This window comes from Drosophila grimshawi, unplaced genomic scaffold (genome assembly GCF_018153295.1).
Source record: "Drosophila grimshawi isolate 15287-2541.00 unplaced genomic scaffold, ASM1815329v1 contig_311, whole genome shotgun sequence".
Lineage (NCBI taxonomy): Eukaryota > Metazoa > Arthropoda > Insecta > Diptera > Drosophilidae > Drosophila > Drosophila grimshawi.
Window position 1 is genome coordinate 18,461,995 of NW_025063098.1, and position 27,387 is coordinate 18,489,381.

The window sequence follows — 27,387 nt, forward strand, 5'->3', positions numbered from 1 at the left end:
TTATTCAAGCGTATTTGGTTTGTGTTCCAATATATGTTTACAGAGCCGCTTCCTCTATCTTACCTCCCTCAATTTCTATCTTTTGCTGTAGCTGTTACACGTCGAATTCGGGGGGATTTCCTCATTCACAGCTATACTCTGCACAAGGGTATATTGCGTTTGAAATGGAAATGCAGATACTCTTCTGATTTATACTTTATTTGAGCAATTTCAACTAAGTCTGAGCTGAACTGGACTTGTGTATGTTACTTAAAAACTATTGAAAACTTGTAATTACTTTGAGGCGAAAAAAAAATAAAGACTTTTGAGCCGACTAATAAATATTAATGATTAGTCAACGACCTCTTTGTCTAACAGTCTCTCCAGCTACAATATCGTGAAATAAACTGTTTTAAGAAGGCATTAACAGTGTTATTACTTACATGTGTTATTAATTGTTATATTTTTTGTATGTATATATGTATTAAAGTTAATATTAATAAATAAATGTAATAGCCGAATATATTTATGAGAAACGCACAAGTTTCAGATAACAACTCCCATAAAGTTTGTCCACTTGGACATAAAATTTCCAAGCCCCGTCTCACTTGTAAGTTAGATAAAAACTTTAGTTGAAACTTTAGCTTTCAGAGCTCAAATTGAACGGTGGACAAAAGGGAATCATTAATCGAAGCGGTTTAAGTATGCTGTGGACCCGCCTTTTGGTTTAGCGTATTAAATTGATATCCTGCGAATAATATGCAATATAATATGATAAATTATTGTCTTGCAGCACATTAAACTTTTTTTTTTGATAGCATTACAAATTTATGATAGGGTATTCCAGCATCGAACAGTCTCGATTTGATTTGTTGCCTGCTGTATTTGTATCTGTTGTGTACTTTGTCAATTTGTGTATTGCGTGCTTTGAGGCGCGTTTCAAAAACCATTCGAATCGTAACGCATACCAAGTGGTGTATGTGTGTGTGTGTGTGTGTGTACCTCTGAGTTTGTGCTACAGGGCATAGGGCAAAGTGCCAATCAACACGCATACGCCGAGTGTTGCCGTGATATATTTACGAGTATGTGGCATTCCGGTGCTCGTAAAGCTCGTACACGCGAAGCGATTTGCAGCCATTTAGGACATACATATCCGCGATATATATTAATATAAATACTCAGATACATATATATATATATATATATATATATATATAGACTAAAGGGTGGCCTGATACTAAACGGGTATTTAACATGACAATTTATGAGTCTGCCCGGGGCCACAACCGAGAAATGTCAAAGTCCACTAAAGTGAAACTTAGTTACTTAGCATAAATATACATTAACTTGATGCTGGGCTTGGCCATCTCCTAAATTAATTTGTTTGTTAGCCAAGTTTTTGTCATTTACTCAAGTTATGGCCCAATATCTATTGATTGGTCAATTTTGAGATATGCAATTGATCAAACAATCAAAACATATATGCAAATTTGATTGACTGAAAAATATATTGCCAATTATTATGCTGACGCAAATGGCAGGATTTCGAGCGGGTTGCGAGCGGTTGTGGCAAATGCCAACCACAGACAAGACCAAGTCCACCACAAACCCACAATTGTTGATTTTGCCTGTTTGCACAATATTTGGCATTTCATAATATTAGATTTATGAACATTTTAATTGTGTTGACTCTTAAATTTTCACTCTGCAAATTCCTGTCGGCTGGCGAGTGTCGACAGTTGAGTGGTGATCCAATTAGTTTTCAATTAACAAATTTCGTTGCTTTCTGTGTGACTTTGCACAATATTGATTATGCCAAAGTTTCACAATATTTACACGCATATATATTTTATATCTGTAAGGCATTGTGGGAACTTAATCAAAAAAGGATAAGCTCCAACTAATTGACGAGATTTCCATATCTGTTTTCACTCCCAACTTACATAAGTTTTACCCAAATACGTCTAACGAATAAAATGAATTAAAAATTCTACAAGTATTTTTCGAGTTTAATTATTTATCACCTTTTGCATATTTCGACTGATTGAAGAGTGTATTATTTGTAAACACCTTCAATTGTGTTTGAATTGCATTCTTAAAGTTTTAACAAATAAATAAATAATAACAAGAACTAATTCAAGTCTTTCCTCAGGTGTCTCTGAGGTACGGTCTTGCTGCAGTTCTCAGTATTTTATTATTCTATTTTAGTAGTGTGTTTCGAATAACTTGCCAGAATTATTGATTATGCTGCAGCATAACACAAATATCAATGGACGATGCTTGTTCAAAGCTGACTTCACTGAAAGCGATCAAAAATTGCCGTTATATTTTTACCTTCCACATAGAGACCGGAAAAATTTGGAAATTGAAATTGAATTCAATTATCTTTTCTCAAGTGGTGTAGTTTTGTGGAAAATAGTGTTGGTAAATTTTCTGTTTCCAACGAACATCCATGTGAAAATTCATTGAAAATACGCTTGTGCTATTTTGGGAAAAAATCGAGAAATTCAATTTATTGTGCCTTCAAATACATTTCGTTGGAAATTCAACTGGCTGGAATTTCCCTGCAATTTATTCAACTTGAAACTGTCTGCAGGATATGGCTCGTCAGAAAAGCTCGCACATCTAACTTCCTGCGGTAATTTAGTACAATCCATAATTTGCACACCCATCAGCATGTGGAAAAGTGTATTATTTCAATTGATAGAGCCACACACACTGTAATCCATTGAGTTATGGATTTCATCGTTGATTAGCAGCGCTCTCTGCAAATTTCATTGAACGAAAATACAAATAAAGCCCCTGGCGTCGCAGCAAATACAGCAATGAGAGCCAATAAATAAAAAAGGAAGAAAAATGAAATGAAAAACTAAAATAAAATAAATAAATAAACAACAAGCGAAACTGGCATTGTTGATTATTATTTGTTGTTGTTGTTAGTGTTGCTGTTTGTTGTTTGGTTGCACTTCTGAAATTTGAAATTGAGGAGAGCTAGAAAATTGTTCAAGGATAACAAAAACTAGTGCTGCTTTGCCATTTGCTCTGATAGCTGCCTGTCGCAATTTTATTGGTCCATTTCATCATAATGCTGCGTGTGTGTTAGTGTTCATGTGTGTGTGTGTGTGTGTTTGTTGTTTGCTGTGGCGCTTTGTAAGCTGGAAGCTGCTGCTATGCATTGGGGCATGAAATCTCTGTAACCTTTTTTTTTTGTGTCCCTCGGCTAACGCTTAGTTGAATAACACACTGCCTGCCCTTGTCACAGATAGCGTTATGTATGCATGTATGTATGTGTGTATGTACGTGTGTGTGTGTGTGTGTGTGTGTGTGTGTGTGTGTGTGTGTGCCTCAATTGTCTTGTGCCCAAAAGCTATTTGGCATTAGACAAACGGCCAAGGCAGAATCAGCCAGCCAAAAACAAACGGCCAACTAGCAAAACAAACTTTAACACACATAGTTGACTACTCTTGTCAGTGTGCTTATCTGTGTGTGTGTGGCTATGTGTGTGAGTGTGTGTGTGGCTATTTTCTATGCCAGTCAATGGCGGCATAGAATTTCCAGTGCGACGCTCACTCTGCACAAAAAAGGGCGACGCTAAGAAAACAAAACTTGGCAGCTTAAACTTTAACAAATGTTGCGAACCAGACTGAAAAAGAATCTCATAATACCTCAGTCTGTGTGTGTAAGTCTCTGTGTGTGTGTGCGTGTGTGAGCCTATAGCTGACTTACGTTTCTCTGATTTACTTGAATACCCAGCAACTTATGAACAAAAGCAAAATGCTCATTTAGATTTATTTGTAATGCTCTCTTTTTCACGAAAAATGTAAAGTATATATAAGGAAAAACAACAACAAGGATTCGCTAAATAATTAATTCAATTAACAAGGAACGAAATTCATTTATTAATTTTTAATGTAACTGAAAAAAAAAAATCGGAAAAAAAAGAAAATAGCGAAACCCATAAATTTTTAACTAATAAATAAATAAATTAACAAGAAAATAATAAAACTCACACATTTTAAACTAATAAATGAATAACAAAGTAAATAAAGAAACTCATACATTTTTCTCTGTAAATACTTATTTTTCAAGCAGTTTTTTTTTCACCGATAATTAAAATTTTTTCACATTCTTGTGCTTAATATTGTACAGGGTATCTTCTAGCAGAGCAGAACAAAAACTTGTCGTTTTGGCTGTTTAGTTAGTTTCGCTATTTGGTTATTGTTACATTTTCGTCTGGCTGCTTTCGCACAATGCTTAATGCTCAGTTGCCGTTAAGTTTATAAGTACACGGCGTGGTAAGGAGAGAGAGAGAGAGAGAGAGGGAGAGGAGAAGACATAGAGAGAAAGAGAGAGATAGATAGATAGGAATCACACAGCGAGGAAGGATCCCGTTGTGTCTCGAGGCGTTGTTAACACGTCGCATATTCACGCATTATTTATGCCACCCGATGCTAGGCTGGTGGTTGCTTCTGGTACGTGGTTGGTTGGTGGTGCCTCATTTTGCATGCTTTGTTTTTAGTTATATATATTTTTGTTGCCTTTTCTAATTTTGTTGTTATTGCCTGTGGGGCTATTTATACTTGAAAATGGTCGCCATTGTGTGCTAGGTACCCCGACTAGGACCATACACTTGGCATTATATGTAGTCAAGTGTTAATACTGTCGGTCATGAGAAGATAAGGCTATCCATTTTACTTACCAGTAGCTTGAAAGTGCCCCTGGCATCTAATCGACGTGGAATGTCCTGGTGTCTGGTGACGACCAAGTAGCAACTGCTAACTGGCAACTAGCAACTGCCAACTGGCATGATACGGCCAGACACAGCCAGCAGGCAACAACGACAACAGCATTAAGTGGCAAGAGGACACTTGGCCTGGTCTACGAATCTGTTGTCTGAGCCAGCCTAGATAAAGGACACTTTGTTCGAAGCGATGAGCTGCGTGTTAATTGTGCAAGCCACAAGTCCAGACACACAAAAGGCCAAACAATTGAGATACCACCAAATGGTGATCAAGTTTAAAAAATTAGTTAAAAACCGTACACGCACAGAATGGTTGCTTTACAGATAATCCCAATGCTTATGATTCTTGTCAGTCTTTTTTGTCATATTTTATGGCCAACGATTAAAAAATACCGCACAAAGAAGTATTATGGTCAAAGCTCGCAAAAAAAACGAAGATGTTTTGAATTTTACAAAAACTTTAAATTTGTAAGTTACTTTTTAAAAATATCACAAATAAATAAATTACTTCTTTCTTTCTTAATATTTTCTATAGTTATATTTTAAGCTAATCTTCAGCAAACTCAACAGTTTACTGAACTCATTGTTTACTCTAGAAATACTGAAACATAAAACTAAAATAGTTCCTTGATCTGGCTTAGCCCTCACGAACTTGTGTATATATTTTATAAGCCAAGTATTTACCTCGTCCTGTTGATTTTGCTGGCAACTTAAGCTGGCAAGCCACGCCCATTGCGTTTAACAAGTGCCCAAAGGCCGCATGTTGACAATTAGTCTTGAAATTAAGTGGGTGGCCAGTACAGTTACCGCTACCGAACCAGCCCCTTCCCCGACCACATTTTGCACGTAAAGCCCTGAGGCGTGTTATTGGTTGCAGTTTGTTTTTTTTTTTTTTTGGCTGTTCTCCGTTTGCTTTTAAGCCCGCACAGAGCAGGCTGGGCGTATTAAAGCCATAAAAGTGTTTGTGCCTTTTGGAGCTGGCAAGTAAATGCGAATAGCAGTCGGATTTTGATGAGGCTGAGAATGAATATTGGTTTAGTAAAGCTTAAGGTCTATTCTGTTTGGATATGCAAGCAAGCCGTCTGGCAGAATAAGAGCTGAGTAATTATGGCATGGAGCAAGAGCGAAAAACTAGTAGAATCATTGAGCAGCATATCTTGGGGCCAAATGTCAAAGGGTGTTGTTGGTGACTGTGCAGCTTTTATGTTGCAACTTCATTAAAATAGCTTTTTATGGGAACCCCAAATCGTAATAGGGCATCTAAAAGGGCGGACAACGCCCCCTTCTTTTGTGAAATGCCGGCAGGCTTGCAAAACAAGAGTGCCAAAAGTGACTAGCAGCTGGTGAAACAAGGTGGAAAGGGAACTCACCGAACAGCCGAGTGGATAAAGGTTCTTTAATTACTTTCTGCATAAATTTGCACTCATTTCCGTTTTTTTTTTTTTTTTTTGGTGGCGCCGGACAATATGGCAGGATGCCGCCGCCTGCAGCAGATTTTTTTCTTATCCGCTGTTAAAGTTGTTGTGGAAAATGACAAAAACAAAACATGTATTTTGTTAAGCGCGAGCTGGCCAAGTAAAATTATGCTAAACATCGTCTAAAAAGTTACCTGACCCCCCGGAAAAAAAAAAACAAAAAGATAAACCAAAAACTGAACAGCACGCGTTTGGGCTTTAAAGTAGTCCATAAAGATATATGAGAGTCCTTGATCCTTAATAAAAGCACGTATTTTCATGCCTCGGCGCTTTTCAAGTTGTTCCCCAGCTAAAAGACAAACCGTCAAAACGATTCACTTTATTCGCTTGTGTGACTTTTGAGCGGTCCTTTGTTAGCTGGGTGAACTAACTCACCCTCTCACTCTCTCTCTCTCTTTCTCTCTCTCTCTTTCTCTTCTTCTCTAATTGCACAAAGAGAAATTCGTAGTTTAATAAACTAGAAAATAATCTGGTCGAATAGTTTAATGAGTTTTTTTTTCAAACAAACTTGAAGTTTTTTATTCATGAATTTATGGACTAAAAAATGAATAGAAAACCTCAATTTTTTTAACGTTTACTAAAAACGGTGCACATTTTCCTAAAAGCGCTTAAAATTAAATTTAAATTTAAGTTACAAAGTAAATTATATAAAATCGAAAGGGAGAAATTAGATTAAAAATTAAGAATGAAAGAAAACAATAAAATAAAGGACATAATACTCCTGTGGGTATTCAATTGTAATATGGTCCAACAAGGACCAGCAAGGATTGCTGAAAACACATTCAGATCAAGCCTACTTCAAGTTATGATTCTACTAAATTTTCACCTTTTTTGTTTTCTTTGTTTCTATTGTTAAAGTATAAAGGAAAAGGTGCTGTACGCAATATTTGTAAGAGTTTTTTTTATTTGCTTTACATTTTTCCTGTTTCGGCTTCCATTTTTTGCTCTCACTTTTAGTAAATTGTTCGTTTATCAAGTATGTACTAGAACAGGGTTTACTTTCTGGAAGTACGACACTTTTCTTGCTGTGTTTGTCTGCTGAAAATTATTGTTTAATTGTGGCATCCTTTCTGTGTTTGTTGCCCACCACAGACTTCGGCCTAATGGCAAATAAATCAACTGCGGCGGCACCAAACAATTCCTGCCCTGTGTGGTCTGATTGTGAGCCCAAAATGATTGACTTTAATGTCATTTTGCGCAATTTATATGACTGCCTGCCCGCCAGCCTGCCTGGCCAATCCCTCCCCATCATTGGATCATTGGGCGTGACTGCTGGAAATGACTAACAAGCGTGAGAGAGACAGTCAGAGATAGAGAGAGAGAGAGAGAGAGAGAGAGAGAGAGAGAGAGAATTGCAGTGAACTGTAAACGACAGGCAAGCGGCCAGCGGCTGTTTAACTTGGCATGGATGGGCAGAACTTGGCAGAGCTTGGCCTGGCATGACATTCAATTAACTCAATACGCGCTTCAGCTACATAAAGTAAATGTCAATTACACTAAGCGTTGCCTTTGTGCAAGGTGCCAGCCATATAGTTAATGGGAAAATATCAAAGAACACGATTCAATTCGGCATGACTCGACAAAACCCACCAATTAGCCAGATACTCAACAGTTCAGCCATTTCAGTGGAATTTACACGACTCACTAAAATTCGGTTGTAAAATAATGTTATGTGCACTTAAAACGTGTTGATGTCCTTTATTTAAGGTAGTGTGCAATAGTGTGATAATTGATCAATAAATGTATGTACGTAAATACTTGCAAATACTCATTGCTGATTTTTATGAAGCCAATTAAGCAAGTAATGAGTAGCAGAAGTTTACTCAAATTAAAAGCTCGTTTTAAGTTTAGTTTCCGTTTAGTTTCAAGTGCTTCTGTTGCACTTGGAGTTTCTCCAGATGAAATGTGAAAATTGCTGCTACTTGTAAAGTACAAATTGTTAAATGTGCATATTAAGTAAATTTGTAGGTTAAAGCGCATTTCAGATTTCGTTTTTTTTTTTTTAATTTGAAACTGTTAATCAGGAAACTTCTAAATTTGCAAACAGTTTTACATGTGAAGAGAAAGAAGAGCCTGAAAAATTACTTATTCGTGTGCTTAACGCATATTAAAATATAGTTTTCATAAGATATCTAATATCGTATTTGTATAACAAGTACCTTCCAAAGAAGAGATTTATTCGTATTTTAAATGTCTACATATAAGTAGAAAAATAAACTTCCTTATTGAGTTTCCTATCAAGTAAATTTCCTTATTAAGGAAATACAACGATGATATATATATTTGATATTTTAAACTGTCAGAATCCATACATTTAAGTTGGCAAATAAATCAAATAAACATCAAATAATACATAAATCGAATATAGTATTTGAATATATTTATGTTAATGAACTGTACAAATTGAAATTCAAAGAATTACAAAAGTTGCATCAGAGTCCTCAATCAAGTTCATTCTTAGCTTCAACTACTAATTGTAATCCATCAATTCAGTTGCCATTGAGCATCTTGAGTTTTCTAGCTTGGTTATTCAATTTTATGTCCCATCATCATCACTCGCACGCTGAGTGATTTACAAAATAAGTTAATTTATCTCGACTAAGTAGAAGACAGCTGCCAGTGGCAAACAATTATTTCAGTTAACTAGCTCATCAATGTTTACCTTATCAGGCAGCCGTCTGACCTCCCCCCACCCCCTCTCCAAGTTGCCAAACTTGCTTGGGCTTGTATCAAGTGACCCAAATTGAGGCAGTCATTTATCACTAGACTATCTGTTCGTCGCATTGTCAGATAAGAATTAAGTTGGATTTTGTGCTGAGTTCAGAGTTTCTTTGATTTTTGGGATTGTTTTTTCCCAGGGGGTGGGATGGTTGCTGCTGCAATTCGTGGGGGAGGCGTTAAATTGGTCAAGGGCGTTCATCTTTCGGTGGTCACCTTTAGTGAAAATCCAACCATTGCCTCCCCGTTGTTCTGTGGCTGTAAATAGTTTTCAATTGTGTGAAGCAAATGTCCGTAAGTCAATATTAAGTTAACTCGCCAAAAACCTAGAACTAAATCGCCCTTCTGGGCTGTCTACACTCAGACAAAAGTGCCCTTCGAAACTCTAGTAGAATAGCAAAAAAACTTCCAACAGTTTACTTAAAGTAAAATTCATTATTGAATATATTCAAAAAAGTTTAAATCCTTTTTGAATGTAAATTTTTCAAAAATAAAAAAATTAATTCTAGAAATGTAAAATGCTTATTATAACCATTTATTAAATTAAAGAAAAAATTAAATATCTTCAAGCAATCTTGTTTTTCTTAAAATAACAAGACTCGTCTTCAGTTTGGTGTTGACAAGAAAAAAACATTGTTTGATTTTTAAACAAGGATTTTGGTTGATAAATGTGGTTACAATGATCTGCATTTTATCTCAGAGTGTACGCAAGCAAAAGCAGCTTAGTTGGGCAGCAATTGCTTATCTTTTATCAAGGCAACTGCCAGTCAGGTGAGAGACAGACCCCAATCATATGAAAGTGTGTGTGCGTGTGTGTGTGTGTGTAAATGTGCTTAAAATGTTCTCAAAATCCACTCCAATGAAAAAAGGACATAAGCGGGGCGATTGTGAGGATGTCAGTCAAGGAGGTGGTATTTCAATTTGGCATATAAGCTTGGCATGGATTACTTTTGACACACAAATGAAATTGACAGCTAATCCGTAATTGATCTACTGAGGAAGGCACGACGCGTCTTTGGATTGGTTGCCGGTGGGTTAATACTGAGGCGTCAGTGTGGAGTTGACAGTTGACAGGATGTCTGTCAACTGTTCAACTGTTGAAATTAGAAATGCCGTAGAAAAAGTTTTGGTCACGTTCTCATATACCTGACAAAATCCACAGTAACAACAACAATAACAACAGCAGCCATAACGAACACAATTCTCAAAGTGTGGATAAAAGGCAATCCATGAATTTGTCAGTAGTAAGTGAGTAGGGAAAGCGACTGCATGAATTTCAATTTTTCGTATTTTCCATAATAAAATGCGCCACATGACAAGTGGCCTTAGGTCCCTGCTATGGTGCTCCTCTGCTTCTGTGCTGTGCTCCTGTGCCGGCAAGGCTGACTCCGGTTAACGTTTTTGGTCTCGCTTCATAAAAAAGTTGCTTATGTTAATGCGTAAAATCGTAAATTTGCAACGAGCTAAGCAGCAATAAGAAATCATAAATAAAACAATATCACATAAACGCATATTAACATGTGCCCATGTGTGCAAAAGAGAGACGGAGGCAGAGAGTAAGAGTGAGCTAGAGGGAGAGAGCTAGAGAGAGAGAACGATGGATGCTGTAAGTGCTGTAAGCTGACTGTTAAATAAAAAAAAGTGTGGCAGCATTTCAGGCGTCGCCTGGCGGCCATTAAAGAATAAGAAAGTGTAAGACGTGTTATGCGAATGTGTGTGTCTGTCTGTGTGTGTGTGTGTGTGTGTGTGTTTGTGTGTGTCTGTGTGTGTGTGCGAGTGCTTGGGGTTTGTTATTGTTTGTCTCCAACGACGAACAGACAAAATATTATTTGCATAGCAAACACGACACGACGGGAATGGGAAATATGTACATATGTATGTGTGACAAGGGCACGCGCATGTATTTTATACATATGCACATAAGTATGTGTATGCGTGTGTGTGTGTGTGTGTGTGCTTGTATTCATATTACTTTACGCCAGACAACGCACAGCGGTATTTGATAATAGTACAAATAATAAAACGAAAGTGTAGCAAATACAATGCTTGCTTAAAAGGGAATAACGGCAACAACAGCAACAACAAAAGCACTCACGAAAAGCAAGTTAAAGTGAAAAGCAATAACAACAACAAAAACAACAACAGCAACCGCAGCGAAGACAACGCAAAGCGCATTCAAATGTCGCTGACAGCGCTGCCGGCTGAGGCAGCGACTGTGCTTGTGACGTCAGCAAGCTGCTGGCTGCTGCATAACCTCAACACGCCAGCGTCCATTGACATTTCAATTTAAATACACAGCAACATACAAAGGTCAGCAGCATCAGCAACAGCAGCAGCAACAGCAGCAGCAACAGCAGCAGCAACAGCAAACAACGAGGATTTAACGAAACAACAACAACAAAAACCAAACCATGGATGAAGTTGGCGCTGGCAGCGCTGCGGCGTCGGCCACAAAGAAGAGCGGCACCACCCTCTCCGTGGATCGAGCCGCATTCCTCTTGCTGCGCGTGAAAAAGGCATTCAAGAAGAAGCGGCAACAGCGCAAGGAGCGACAGTAAGTTGAAAAATGTTTAAACTACCATCTCCATCCATCAATTCTCTTGGATTTTCACTTACCATCGCAGAAGTTTGAGATAAATTTACTGTTACTTTTATGTTTTGCTATCATTGCATTTGCCTTATCGCCTTTTGCTTTTGCCTATTTCCACCGCCATTCGCAACTTGAGACTTTGCAAGGATTTTCCTTATTAAGCCGCTCAATTCAAGTATATTGAATTTATCGCATTTGCTGTGGCGCCTTTTCAGCTTTTCTCCTTCCTGCCCCTGTGTTGCCATCGCGACTGAAGGATTTGTAGCAATTAAAAAACCATTTAAGTTTAACGAAAGTTTGAGTTTGCCTTTTGCATTACTTTAAAGTTGCACAACGTTGTCCATTGTTCCATGCTCGGTTGTTGCGGATGTTGATGTTTGACGCATACACAATTCTCGTATCTTTTCATGACTTAAATTAAACGCGGACAGAATTAATTGTAGAATGCGCCATGACGTTAAAATTACAGAGAAAACTGTTTTTTTATGTGAAACAATATTGATACGATTTGACACCCTGACTTTTATTACCTGAAACCATTAAAAATTGTTTAATGGGTTTGTGTAATTGTATGTAACACGCAGGAGGAATCATATCCCACACAATTTATATAGATATTCTTGATCAGGATCCGTCTGTATAAACTCGCGGATCTTAGAGACTTCAAGACTTTAAACTTTAAATATTATTTTCATGCACATGTCAAGTTTATTTTATTTCATCGATAACTACCACGTTTCGCGAATATCGATACAAATCGATTCTCGTTAGCAATAAAAGCCACCATTTAAAGGCCAATTTCATCAAAATCAGAAATCAAAACTCTTTAAATTGGAGAATATCTTGAATATATTTATCAACTGGGTTCAGGGAATCTCATAATCGAGCTCACTAGACTATTCTTACTTGTTTTTAATGCTTAATATATGTAATTGTCATGAACAGTATAGATCGTTCAATTGGGATTATATACGTCTTAGAGCTTCATCCCACTTACAAGCCAAATGGCATCTCGTCTATTTTAACGACTCAACTATGGAATTAATGCCAGAGGAATTGCAGACTTCAGCACTTCATAAGGGATCCACTGTCCTTGCATATTTAAAATGCAATATAGATAAAAATAAAAAAAGAAGATGCTACCTACTACTTTGAATAAAATGAATAAAAATGTTATGCACTTTGAGATAGTCAAAGTAAAGTATAAAAAAAATTGCATTGCAAACATTTTATGCTGTCTCCGGACAGGATTTGTCTACTTTTATGGGTCGCTCTTTAGCCACCCGCAATCCTCGATTGCTATTTGGCAATTTTCTTACAGATATATGCATTTATATATATGTATATATATATATATATATACGTACATATACGGATATTGCTTTGTCAATCGCCTGCAGCACGCATTCTGTGTATGGGTGTTTGTGGCAGGTGAATTGCGGATACTGCTTGAGGCAATTCTTAGAAGCCACGGGACACTTGAAGGTAGTTTGGCAAGATTGCTGCAAGTAGCGTCTAAGCTGCTTGTGGTAAATGCAAAAACAAAGCTGCAGATAAAATAGGATCTGTAGCAGATGCAGCAGCTATGTGCCGCACAAGCTGCAGCCATTGCTCACTCCTGACTCACACAAAAAAAAATCGTTGCTTTAAACTAAGGCTGAGAGGAAATTGTTTTATTTTCGACTGTTTATATTAAAACATACTATTGAAGACTTTTCAATAAGTATAAATAATTCTACACTTCAAAATAATCAGTTGTTGTTGTTTCTTACTTAACACGTTTTATTTTATACTTAAAATTTTTTTGTTGTTGTTTTTTAATACAAATTTCAATTTCTCATATAAACTGTTTTCGTTTTATTGAATACATATTTTTTATATTTTACTTAAATTAAACCATGTTTTGTTTAGAATTTTCCTCGTTGCCCAAATGTTGACAATATGTGCACCTGATTTTTCTAAGTGTATATATATATATATATAAACTGTCATGCAGTGTGTAGAAAAACTTAGAACGCTCCAAAAATCATCTCTTGAGCAAAACATTGCTCACTTTCAACCGCCGTCCTCATTCTCATTCCTCCACTCTCTCTCTCTGTCTCTCTCTCTTCCTCTGTCTCTCTCACTCTCGCTCTTTCTCTCTCTACACTTAATTCTCAGTATTTATTATATGCGTTGTTGTTGCCGTTTCGCCGCCTGTTTTACGCTGCTTTATGTTTGGTCCAAATTTTTGAAATGCTTTTGCCTCGCTGCATCGCTCTAATGAAAATGTTTTTTATGCTGCTCAGAGTTGGGGGTGTAAACAGAATAATGTATATAAGTATGTGTATATATATTTATATATAGTAGCAGTAAACTCAATTAGGCGCAACCAAATTGCAGAAAACGGGGATGAAAATGGAGGCAAGAAAAGCAACGCTTGTTAAAATTCTTAAAGTTTTTTGTGTGATTTTTTTGTTGTCAAAATCATTAAGCAGCACTTGTTCGGCCCCTGTGCCGGTTACCCACTTTCAGTCAGCCGTCGCGACGCCACTTAATTTCATTATAAAACTTGAGCTAAATACAAGGAATGTGGGAAAAGGGCGTGGTCACATCATCAAAGCAACAAAAAAAAGCAACTGCCTCCCAAAGAGTTAAAACGAGCGGCAGCCGTTCAGTTTTCGCCTATCCCAACATTCTGTTGATTTGATTATACGAGCAACATTTGCTTCAATTATGCACGCACATGTAAACACAGCTCGAAATGCAATTACACAACCGAGAAACAGGCGCACACACATCGGCATGAGATAGATTACAGAGCACAGCACAGTGCGTATACGTAATTTTGGGCAGACATGTTTCAGCTGGCAATTTTTCTTCCGTTTGCGGTCTGCTCATTAAATATTTGTGTACGTGTGCGATTTTCAGAAGAAGAAAAAAATTCAACTACTCGACCCAAAACTTTAACCAGACTTTGAAAACGTTTTTCGATGTTCTCATTTTGTGGCACCGAATGTTGTTCGCTAGTTGTGATTCCTTGTTTTGAACACAATTCCGAGCCTGACAACTTTTGAGTGACACCTATGACGTCCTTGACCTTTGCTCAGCACGCATTTGCCAGTTACACATTTTAACTTATGTGTGGTCAGAGTATTTTTTATTTTGATAAATGAGTCGCATATTTTTCCAATGTAAGTGTCTGGGTAATGTTTTTGTTTAATGTGGCAAGGCCTTAACAAACATTTATATTTATTACCACAGACATAATAATGTGTGCATAAAAAAGAGATTTAAGATTATTAAGAAATGGGCAGAGTGGTGAAATGAGTCATAGTAATACATTTTTCAGACTGTTGTGTATATCTTTAGGTAGGTGGTAAATGGCATCATAACTATTAATAGAGAATGCTGGTCTTGATTTTTGTACAAATTTCAATGTTTTAAGATGCAGATTTCGTTTTTAATGTGAACAGCTTTTTCTTGACTTCAAATTGATCTTCTCCAGATCTACGTACTCTGCCATATGTAATCTTTAATCTGTAGTATCTTCACATAGACTGTTAAAGTATTCCTCAGTCGTATCTTCTACCTGTCTGTCTGGCAAGTTACAAAATCATTCCACAATCAAGCATATATATATATGTATTTTTTTTTGTTTAAACTTTTATGTCACGGCATTCTTAAAGAATTTTACGGTAATTTGAGGGAACTTGTTAACGTTGCTGCTGCAGAACACAAGAAGGTGGCAAGTGCCAAGTGCCAAGTGCTCGTTATTGTTGTTGTTACTGTTGTTGGGTAATGTACGGGTTACGGCTGCGAGTCAATTATGTAGATCCGCTTTGAGTTATGCGACTGCCTCAACAGAGGCGACAATGTGGATGTGGGGCTGGGGGTGGTGGGCGCACAAAAATGGGCAACTTACCAAAAAGTCGAGGCGGACGACGACCTGACGACGACCTGGCTGCCTAACTTCCTGTCAGATCCGGGGCGCCGCCTGCTGTGCCCAAGTAACAGCTTGTCCTTGATCGGTGGGGGCTTGGCGGATGTTCGCGGATGCCTCTATTTGAGCCTGCCTTATTGAGGGTAATGGGTTGCCTAACGCACTTGAATGCAGAACCCTTTTCGCCGGCGACCTCATCAAAATAATGCGGCTATAAACAAAAGCCAGGCTTGGCGTTAAAGGTATTGTGTAAAGTTCTAACATTTATTTATTGTGTGTGCGCGTGTGTGCTTAAGTGGGTGTGTGTGAGTGTGTGTGAGTATGTGATGCTGCAGCAGTTATTTGGCATTTTTGTTTCCGCTGCTGCTGCTGCTGCTGCTGCTGCTTCTGCAAGGACGTACATAAAATGCTTAGCTGACAACAAAAAAAAGAATGTATATGTATAATGAATGCGACTGTAACTTTTGTGCAGTGCCAAAACAGAATGTCAAGTGGTGGTGGGTGGGGACTGGGACTGCAATAAAGCTTGATGCCGCACTGGGGCGCCACTTTAAGCCGTGCAACTATCACGAAGCCTGCGGGTGGCAAAAAGTTTCTTCTCGTCAATAATGTGCTCAATTCGTGTTCGTTTCTCTGGGAGATGTTGGCTGCCAATTTTCGATATGGGTTACGTATTAAAAGAGATATGCATATATCAACTTTAGTTTGAGCTCTTTTAAATTTTCGCTTGCCTTAGTGAATGTTAAGTTTTTCGAAAGGAAAGAAATCTCCCTACCATATTCTACTCGCAATATATGGACAACTTTTAAAAGATTATTGGTTATAGAAAAAGCTGTCAATAAAAATTGATGCCCCATAAAAAGTGAAGAATTGATTTGGCTATAAAAGATATATATATTGTCTGCTTATTGCGATAAATAAGAAAAAATATATATCCTGAAAGCTGTGACTTCATTACAAGCAAAATTGTGAATTTTGAGTCTATGCTATAAAATTAATTGGCCCAGAAAAAGTATTAATATTTTATATGTACATTTTAAAATGTTATTTTATTATTTTGTAATCAAACTTAAAAATGAAATATAAATTACTTTTTTGTAATTTCATTATTTTCTTTTAACTTTTAACTGGCAGTTTAATTTTGCTCTTTTGGGGCAAAGTATGAAATGAATTGAAAAACTATGAAATGCTGCTGGCAGTTTGCAGCGGATGCGTGTAATTGTTCAGAGAGTGGGCGTTGTAGGCGTGCCAGCTCTATATCATACAAGTCAGCTGGTACTTGTCAAACTGCACAGTTGGTAGCGACAGAGGCAGCAGCACCAGCAGCATCGAGTACCAGAAATTCAATCATACGTCAAGTTGAACAATTTGTGAAAGGAATGACAACATACAACTGTGATATGGGCGGAGGGAGGCGGTAAGGGTTTAAGGAGTGCAGGAGGCCTTGTGTCGCTGACAAGTGCGCATTTGGTATGCATATAAATGTGCCAGCTCCAGCTAGTGTGTGTGAGTAAGAAAATCATTTTGCTGGTAACAATCAAATGCACTTCACAGCGCTGACAGATCCAACACATAACCCACAACTCGACCCCTTTGAAATATCAAGCAAATTTCACGGAAATGGAAGTAAACTGAGTTGAGGGGTTAGAGGGGGCAGTGCAACTATTTACTGCTACACTGAGCAGTAAATCAAGTATAAACGATGTCAATAGTCAGGCATTCTTAATTTAAATACAATACATTACAATACTTGGAATTTAATAATTTCGACAACGATTCGACGACTGTTCTCATTTAAAAACAGTTGCATAATTCAAGCATAACCAGATATTTATCAAATCAAGAACTTAATTACATGGAAAACAAATATTTTATTCCTATTCAATGTAAGAAAGTATATAAATAAAAAAAGTATGTAAATATAAAAAGGCTTGTAATGAATACTTGATATTTTACTTAAGAATGTTTCTTGTTTAATGATCGATTATTTATAGTCAAGAAGGGCTCTTACATATTCAAAAAATATTAATAAACAACCCTTACTTACAATTTTAAGAACAAAACTATTCTCTAAGTGTATCTGCCAAGTAATTTCATTTGCTTGTTGGAACTCTCTGTTGACTTCAATAAATAATTGCATTAACTTATTATTTCCCTCTCTCTCTCTCTCTGTCTTTCCCTCAATCTCGTTCTCACTCGCGCTATTCCTCTCTCTCTCTCTCTCTCTTTCCAATTGCAGAGCACAGCAAAGCGCAGGAGGAGGCGGTGGTGTGGGGAGCAGCGGGGCACAATCGCGCAGCGGCAGCCGCAAATTGCCGCCGCCATTGTTGCGTTCCCGAACGCTGCCAGCCATCATTGTCCCAGGACTTCCGCTGGTCTCGCTGCACACGGATAAGCACACATTTCATTTAGGTGCGTAATGAATCTACATCTGCAATATATATATAAATATATATACAATATTTATATATATATATTTATAACTAAGCCACTGGGCTTGCTACACAAACAGTTAACACCGCCAGCTGCGTTTGTTTTTATAACGGAGTTTACACTATATTCCAACTATAATTGGATTGCAAGGACATCCGTGTAGTCCTCTACACACGTCGTGGCACGTAAACTACATTCAACTAAAATGCATTTTTAAATTTAAGTTCAACTTTAAATAAGCAGCTTTAACTGAAAAAACAAATATTCATTTTTCGTGTGTTCTTTTTTTTCAACTTAATTCGATTCATTTTTTCAATTCCATTTTTTTATTTTCTCTTTGGGAATTTTGATATTTTTTTTATCATAACACAGCATTTAACCAATATTTATATTTAAAACTCCGAAGCAGCAATTGCAATACAAATATTCCTTTACTTTTGCTACTGCTACGAACTTAAACAGAGCAATAGCATTTTTGGTCTTCTGCTCCTCGTAAGCAGTGAAAATGGAATAGATTTTTAAGCTTTAAGCTATTAGTTCATTTTATAAATTCATAGATTTGAATCAAGGTAGAACCACTGGCATTTCGACAGATTTTGCACATTTAATTTATTTAGCTTTATCCCTTATATTTTTTTTTTTCGAATGTTGCTAAATTGATTGCCCAATGTTTTTGATATGCATAAACCTGTGTCATCTGTATAAGCTAGAGATTGTTTTTATTTTTCGCTTTGGCATTCGCTCATTTTTTATAGCATCTGCCTGTCTGTCTGTCATTCGAGTTATCTCACCGGAATGCAGAAAAACCGCACAGATTGTAAACATTTTTTTAAAACAGCAATCAGCATTCCGTCCGTGCTCTGTCAGACTGCAGGTCATTCAGCATTTTAACACAAAGGTAAATAAAGGGAAAAATACAAATTTGTGTCAGGGAATCCTCGTCGTGAACGTTTAGCTGTCATCAAAAACTGAATAACGTGATTATTATTTATGGATTCTTACACAAACATGCAAAAGCAACAAACACATGAGTTGTCGTAAGTGCCACATATGCAGCGCTGAAATGTATACTATAGTTATTTTGCTGATTAGAGAGCACAACGTGACAAAATAGGCGTGGCCACAGTGCCCACAAATAGAAGTTATATGCCAGCGTAAGAGACTCAAGATGTTCTGTTGTCATGTGTGACCTAATTAATACCACTTTGACCATGGCAAACTTAATTAAGGCCATTTGACATGTTTTCAACTTGACTTTAAATTTAATTTAATTGAAAAAGTGCTGTTAAAGTGCAGCAGACTACACAAACACACACTGACTAACATATATATGCCATAATGATGGTCACTAACAATAGTCGTTTTATCCCAAAAAATTGTTCTCCCCACAGATGAGCGCCTGTTGGGCTGTAAAAGTCGCAGTGGCAGCGCCAGTGGCCATCGGTGGTCCCTGCTGACACGAGGAAGTGGCGGTGGTGGCGGTGGTGGCAGTGGTGCTGGTGTTGGTGGTAGTGGTTCTGGTTCTGGCCACAACAACAACAATAGCAATTTAACAAACAACAACAACAACACATTGATGGTGAAATCATTGAATTTACCCAAAGATGATTCGTCGCTGATTTACCGCCGAAAATCGTCAGGCAGCTCGCCGCACGCACATGCGGCACATGCTGCTGTAATGCAACATCAATATCAGCAACATGTTGCAGATAGCTCACTGTTTCATCTATCCGACGACTTTGAGTGCCATGCGGATGGCTCGCTGCTACTCAGGTAAGCCAGAAAAATATGTGAAGCTAAGCTAAACTTGCATGCACTGAGAGAAATTGTGCGGGTTGCTAATGCAGTTGAACTTCACTGATCATTCCTATGGCAACTATATGGCTATATCGATACAACTCGAGCTGTTGATCAAGAATATATATGGAGTTGGAGCTGTCTACTTCAATGCGTTACAAATTTCACAATAAAATTATAAAATTCGTAAAACTTTACACTAATTAAAAACCATTCCATTTCATCCATCAATTATTTTAATTTAAATGTCAAATAAAAGCAACCAGCAACAAAGCAGTAATTTTTGGTTTTATTGTTAGAACCCCGCCCAAAAGTTCTCTCAGTGCACGCTTGCTCATACGTGACATATGACAGTAAGTTGCGTGTCTGTTATCAAGTGTGTTCTACTGTGTGTCATGTGTTATGTGTTATATGTTGTCTGTTGTGTTGTATTGTGTTGTGTAATCACTTGACTTTACAATTTGACGCAGGATACCCGCACCGCACGGGCTCGCCTCCTCGCCATCGTCGCGTGGCTATCATCCTTGCCGCCTGGCGGCGAAAAAACGTGCCACGGCATGCTCGGAGGCAACGACGCCACTGTCAAGGGACCATCAGCATCCGCACCAGCATCTGCACGACTTTGCAATGGCCGATGCTGGTGGCAGTGGCAGTGGCAGTGGCAGCAGCAGCAGCGCCTCGGGAGCACAGACGACCTTCACGCGTCTGGCCAAATTGCTGCATCAATCAAGCGCCATTACAGCCAGATCCAATCTGCAACCCAGTGTCTATATGGAGGCGCCTCAGGGCGAAGAGGCGCCTCGCCGTCTATCCTGGGAAAGGTACGTATGTAATCTATGTGTGTTTATCTACATTGTGCAAAAAATAAAAAATAAAAAAATAATGAACTCATTTTGTACTCAAAACAAGTACACAAAGTATTGTCAAAATCAGGATTGAAAATTCTACGCAATAGGAATATTTAAGAGCGTACAGCACCTAAAAATATAAGAACAAAATGGTGGCAAATTTATTATACTTGAATGTGAAAAGCTTTTCTCTGAGTGCATGCGTATGTCATGTCCGTCAGTTTGTCAACTCTGTCTCAGTCACCCTATCAGCTCGACTGGCAGCCAACGCTTTGGCAATTAGTTAATTTCATTCCTGCCGCAAAAGTTGCAAAGTTGATCTTTGCCACAACCAACGGCCAGCAGTTGCATGTGTGTCTACCAAATTGCCGGACATATGCGAGTACGTGAGATTTGCAAGGACGAGTCACAGGCAAAGTCACAGGCAGGCAGTAGGAATGGTATGGGAGCTCCAGAGTCCGATAACATGTGCCAGCGTCTCTCGAGGGCCCGCATTTATCTTCATTTAGCTTTTGCATTTGGGCAGGACAGGAGTTCCTGTCACGGCAGTTTGCTCCTGCTGTTGGCAGACTAAAAACATGTCCCCATCAACCCTCCCCTGTTCTCGTAGATTTAGCTAATTAACTGCGTTTCGTGCTGCAGTTTTACGACAAAGCTCATTTAACCCATAACTCTGGAAGTGAATAAAAAATATTACAAAATATGAGTAATAAATCTAACTAATTAACACGAATTCATGAAAATTCAAAAGAATCCGGCTTCAATAGCCAAGAGCTCTTTTAAAGGATTATAAATGCTTAAAATATAAAAACTTGGCAATTCAATCATAACAAAATCATTATTCACAAAAGTTAAACCGACATGTAAAAAGTACTTCAAGTGAATTATCTACTGATTATTTATTTTTGATGAATTTTATTAAAGTTTCTATGGTTTTGGTTTGTTGTGCAAAAATATACTTGATTTAAGTACCAATCCATCAGAATTGAAGCCATTAAAATTATTAATAAATTCATATTTTCACAAGATGTATAATCAATCATAATTTGTATTTTGCTCATAAGCAGGATGTGCAAATATTAATTTATTATTGTTTTGAATGGCTTCAATTCAGATGAAAACATTTCTTAAAAAGAAATAAAGAAAGTGGATAAAAAATGCTTTTATTTGTTGTTGTTTCAAAATTGGATTGTGGATGGTGGGTTTTTGGGCAAAAATTTTTACTCAATAAAAATTTGAAAAGCGAATTATAAAATTTGTTGCGAAAAAATTAATATTTGTAGTTTTTTTCTTTATGATTTTCTGAGACGATTTTCTTTAAACAATTTTTTTTTTTTTGGGAATTTAAACATTAATGGCATTCTGCCTTGCGTTAGCATTTCATTTCCTCACATCGTAACAAATTGTGTGAAAATAATTTAAGCTTGTCTCAAGCGCTTTTCCCACAGATTTTGGGTTTGTTAGGTTTGCAATATATTATACGCTCGCTGGACCCTCCTAGCTTAATCAGAAAACACTTTGAACTTGAATTCATTCGCTGAATTATTCATTTTTTGTAAGCACCCGAAATTGCATTTGAAATGTGAATTGAGAAACGTGCTCCCAATATTTCTGCTTGTGCAACTTATTTATTTAGGTTGTGGTCAGTGCCAAATGAACTAAAAGTTGTTAGCTGCGGTGCTAACTGTTTTTGACAGCCGGAGGAGAAGGTGAAGTAGAAGTGGGTGGGGCAGTATTAAGTGTCTACAATTTTAATTTGTAACTGCCACAAACGCACACATCTCGCAGTCCCAAATCCAAAATGAATGCAAATTAACAAATATATAACAAATATATAAGATTGCAAAGCTGAGTTCAGTTTATTATTAGTTAGCTTATATCGTTTTGTGAGATATTATTTTGCATGTTGACGTCACCGGTTGCAATGCTCCAAGGAACGTTTTATGAATTTAAACTTTGATATTTTCAAACAATGGTCGGAGTGCGATCTTAGTTTAAGGGTGTTTTACCCAATTTGGCTTTAGATTGGACTTTGTTTGTTTTGTCTGCAGTGCTGCATGCATTGCTAAATATACACAACTTGCTTTCCAAGTTAAACAATCAGTAAAAATAAATAAAACAAAACAACAGCAGCTACAATTGGCATAACAATAGCAACAACCACAACAATTTGGTAACTGCACAAGATAAAGAGTCGAGTATAGCTGAGTTTTTTCTTTTAGCTGAGCTCGTCTCGTTTGACTTTGCACCGACACTTGACACTGAGAGAAAAAGATGGAAAGTAATTCGAGCTATTTAAAAGAGTAACGCTTACGATTAATAATTAGTTATTTATTGTGAATTGAAAACTAGTTAAACTTACATAATAAATTATATAATATTAAATGTTAAATGTGTTATTTCTGAATTAATGAAGTACTTCAATCAACTTCTTTTCAATGGAAATCTCAACTGTAAATCGAAATCTTCATATTTAATTCCAGTCTATAAATTCAAATAATTGTTTATTTTGTATAGCTTTTTGTGCTCATAATCGCCATCTATTAAGAATGGCTTGCAAGCATTGCAAATGCTCGAATCGAGGTCAAATCGAATTTAATTTTAGTTTGGCTATTTTTGCGCTGTGCACTTGTACAGCACTCACGAGCGTAATTGTGAATGCATTATTCATGAGCCACGCTGGCAAAAAGTATTTCCAAGCGCCGAAGGACAAACGCAGCCAGCCAATAAAACAGTGTCCTGCCGCAGTCACCGGAGCAACAGCCACAGCTCCTTAGCTCCTTAGCGCCTTAGCGCGTTGGCTTGGCTTAACTTGGATTTCTTGTTCTTTCGCTGTGGATCAAGTTTTGTGCGTGTTGAGGTCTGCAGCTAGCTGGGAGACAGCCGAAGACTGACAGTTCAGCAAACGGGAAGCATAAATAAAAATTGCGCATACGTCCTGTGCCACACACACAAACACACACACACTGTGTGTAGAGCAAGCTCATTAGCTAGTCAAAGTGTTGGCGTGGCACCGCCTCTCTTGCCTCTGTCAATGGCAGCTAGAGTTATGTACTGTAAAATTTTATAAATTGCCCTGCGTAGAGCAAAATATAAAAAAAAGCGCAAAAAAGGCAACAGTTCATGTCGTCGATGTCGGTTACAATTTGTTGCCGCCATTGCCCCTGACAACGCCGCCATTTTTAAATACTCTGTTTTAAGTCCAGGTGTCAAATGGGTGGCTTAAAGTTTTCAACATATGTCATCTATATTCCAATAAGAATAATCAAAATATTTAGTTGAGTAACTTAAGTGAAAATATTTTATAGAAACTATGTCGTCATTAAAATACTATTATAAATTTTCAATGATTAATTTATAACTCCAGACTTATACCTTATCATGGTAATTGTCAATTTGGAATCCTCACTCTTACTCTTCATAAGGTGAAAGATTCAAGCTGACTGCAAATCCATTTAACTTTTATGCTGATCCGAAACAACTTTGTTTGATTAAACAAACACATTTTCACTCTAATTATTTATCGAATTTATTTGATGGCATTTCAAAAGTTTACTATTATCGGAAATATAAAGTTTTTGCGTTGTCGCAAATTGAAGCACTCCTGACAATTTTATACGAGCTAACAAAATTAATTTAATTTTATATATTTTGATACAATCAAAAATACAACTTCGGGTGGTTATTTCACCGGGCTGAGTTAGAAACTTTATATAATTTCTAAAGATAGTTGTGTTGTGGTAGCTGCTTTAATTTTTCGTACAAGCACAAAAATTAGATAAACTATAATTAACTATAATTGAATAACAATTAACGAAACTTGAATGCCATGCGCAGGGTATCTCCTGGTCGGACCCCACACACACCATCAATCTTACTTGTTTTTGAATCATTTTCCGTCAGTTCATGTTGTGTCGTTTGATGTTGCTGCTGTTGCTGCTGTTGATGAGTTGCTGTAGTGCGATGTCTTCACTGAAAATGAAAGAACACAATGGGAAGAGCTCACTTCTGGGTTCGACGACTGCTCGAAATGTGCTTCATGTGATTACAAGCGACGAGAGAGCCTATGCGGCTCAACGATGATGCCACATGTTGCCAAAATGGAGAAAATGGATAGAATATGTACGGCTATGGGATGTGATATAAAATGTGAACAGTTGCCAGGAATTGGGAGTGGGCACATTTTTCAACTGCCATATAAAATTTGACAAATGAAAAATATACCTTTTCATAACAGCTGATGCTAATGAAACAAACCGACAACAACAATGTGGTGTAGAATATAGTATATTTGGTTGGTTTGTATAATAATCGTATTTTTTGACAGACTTTTAAAACATGATTTTTTATAGCTTTATGAACTACATTCCGTAAATCGAATGTAACCATATGTTACCTGTTTCCTTTCAATTGTTTTCTTCTCTCCCGTTGAACTTTAAATCATTAATGCCATATTAAAGAACAATTCACATTCAAGTCCCATTCCGAGGACTGAGTCTTTGCTCATTTTATAAGGCAAGGCATGCGACAAGCCCCTTTCATTTGCATGGCGTCTATGTGGAGCTTTATTGTTGCCAGCATTAGTCAGCGAAATTCTAACACTAAGTTGACAGCGCCGCCAAAATCGTTTTAAAAGCATCGCAAGGGGTTGACACTGGGCTGTGTGAGGGGGTGGTTGTGGTAAAAATGGGCAGGGCAGGAGTTGGATGCCACATATTTCTTGAGAATTTTACGCTCAAGTGTGCTAAGAAAATGCCAGCAATGAGTGTCAATGTGTGTGCGAGTGTGTTTCTGTGTATTTTATAGAGAGTGTGTGGCACAATATGGTAACAATTGAGCCCCAGGAAATCAGTTGCAGGTTGTCAGCTCAAATGGGAATTTGCCTAACTTGCAAATGAGGCAGCAGCAGTCAGTTGCCTGTCCTGCCTGTCATAGAAAAACACTCAACATACTATCACACACACACACACACACACACTAAGTTAACACACACTCACACACATAGTAAGTCATAGTCTACAAATGTAGAAAGATTTGCCACGTTTACATGCACCTTACTTGTTGGCAAATGAAGCTAACCTTGTCAACTGAAGTGGCATGTTAATGTTTTTGCCCAATGTCAAGCGAACCAAATGAATTCACAAATACCCTTTAGTAAAACAGTTGATGAGTGGGGAGTATAAGTTATGTTTAACAAAATGGAATCCATTTAATTTGATTAGTAACTTTACAGTTTTTTACATTATTTTATTTATGGTATTTTACTTTTGTGCCATACAAATCTTGAGTGTTGTCACAATCAAGTCTGAAAAGTTAGTTTCACCTAGTTATTTAGTTAGTTAAATACTCCCTCTGAAAGGTCAAATGTCACGTAACGTTTAAAACTATATATCAAAATATGAACTAACTATTTGCACAACAAAAACAAAAGTTATTTGACAGGAAAATCAGCTGTCGTACAGTCCCTACCAAAATAGTTTTGACTTGTGTTTTGTTGACTGTTACTCATGTTGATTTATTGCTAGTTGGCAGTTAGTTACATACCAGTCAAAGTGCCCTGGTAGAGTAAACTGACACACAAAGACAAACACACACCTAAATTAATAACAATGATTACTATTGACATTGCTGCTGCTCAACTTGCTGCCTGCCATAAACTCATCTGCATTGCAGACTTTTCCGCTTGTCACTCATACACACAAGACACACACACACACACACTCACAGACACACACACACACACACTCACACACACACACACACACACAAGCTCACAGCATCAAGTTGACAACTACAGATGACTGAAAGTCGCTGCCATGAAAGTGGCAAGTGTTGTGTAGCAAGTTCTGTGTGTGGCAAGCGAAGTCTCTCGCTCCACTCAACTCAACTAAACTAAAGGAGAAACACGACAATCACAATGATGAGGACAACTTTTTCACACAATCCCCCTCCGCCCCGCCACAGGAGGGTCGCTTGATGATGTGGTTAGGGCACTAGAGAGGGTGTGGAGAGACGAGGGGCTTCGTATGCTGCTTGCAAGCGTTGTAATTTCATTGAATTTGCGTTGATTAAGCGTATTTAGCTGTTGGCAAATTATTCCACATGTATGTGTCTAATTGAGAGTTGACTTAATTGTTTTTTGTTTTCTTTTTTTTTTTTTGCAGTGTGCAGGAAACTAGAGATGGCAGCGTGACGAGAGTGGGAAAAATGTTAATAAGTTGAATTTGATTAGGGTATTAAGTATTAAAGATGAACACTAATCACAGATGATGAGGCATATGGGCAAAGTGCGGGTAACTTGAACTCGTGTTGCTATGTTTTTAAAATGAGTAGCTTGAAATGTATTAGGTTTATGCCAACAACCCAGAAATCATTAAAAGACAGACAGCAAATAATAATCAGAGTCAAGGGTGTACTCAGCTTTTAATGCGAGTGCTGACTTTCTTCGAATTGAAATTTTCTCATTAATTAAAATTTTATTTTTTTTTTATTCCACTTTGCGTCTATGTAAAGTTGAGATTCAAAGGGGGAGTGGCGTCCTCTGCTTCTCTCTGGGTACGCATTTGATAATACAGGCTCCATTCTAGTCAGGGCTCAACAAACGATATATATTATAATATAAACAGGCTAATACATATACAATTCTTGAACAATTTGCAAATGCATGCAGTCAATTAATCTTCATTAACATATTTAAAAAATAATTTTATATAGCAAAGACTTAAAGAAATCATTTATAAAACTTACACAAAATATTTAATAGAAACATTTTTTGATTGTTTTCGTTAGCAATAATATTTAATAACTAAATTTCATTGTGATAAATGCATAAACATTTTTTTTTATATATATCTTGATTGATTTCTTGGCAAAACTACTCACCC

General features: G+C 37.3%; 1 protein-coding gene across 1 annotated transcript in view; it reads left to right on the top strand.

Moving 5' to 3' along the window:
- Positions 1 to 11,305: 11,305 nt before the first annotated feature.
- The window catches only part of LOC6567503, a 38,970-nt gene continuing 22,888 nt past the window's right edge, over positions 11,306 to 27,387 (top strand). Inside the window, exons 1-4 of the mRNA XM_032740123.2 lie at positions 11,306 to 11,467; positions 17,665 to 17,837; positions 19,250 to 19,631; positions 20,126 to 20,476. Coding sequence (XP_032596014.1) covers positions 11,325 to 11,467; positions 17,665 to 17,837; positions 19,250 to 19,631; positions 20,126 to 20,476 — 1,049 coding nt within the window. The 5' untranslated portion in view covers positions 11,306 to 11,324. The remainder of the gene's footprint in view (positions 11,468 to 17,664; positions 17,838 to 19,249; positions 19,632 to 20,125; positions 20,477 to 27,387) is intronic.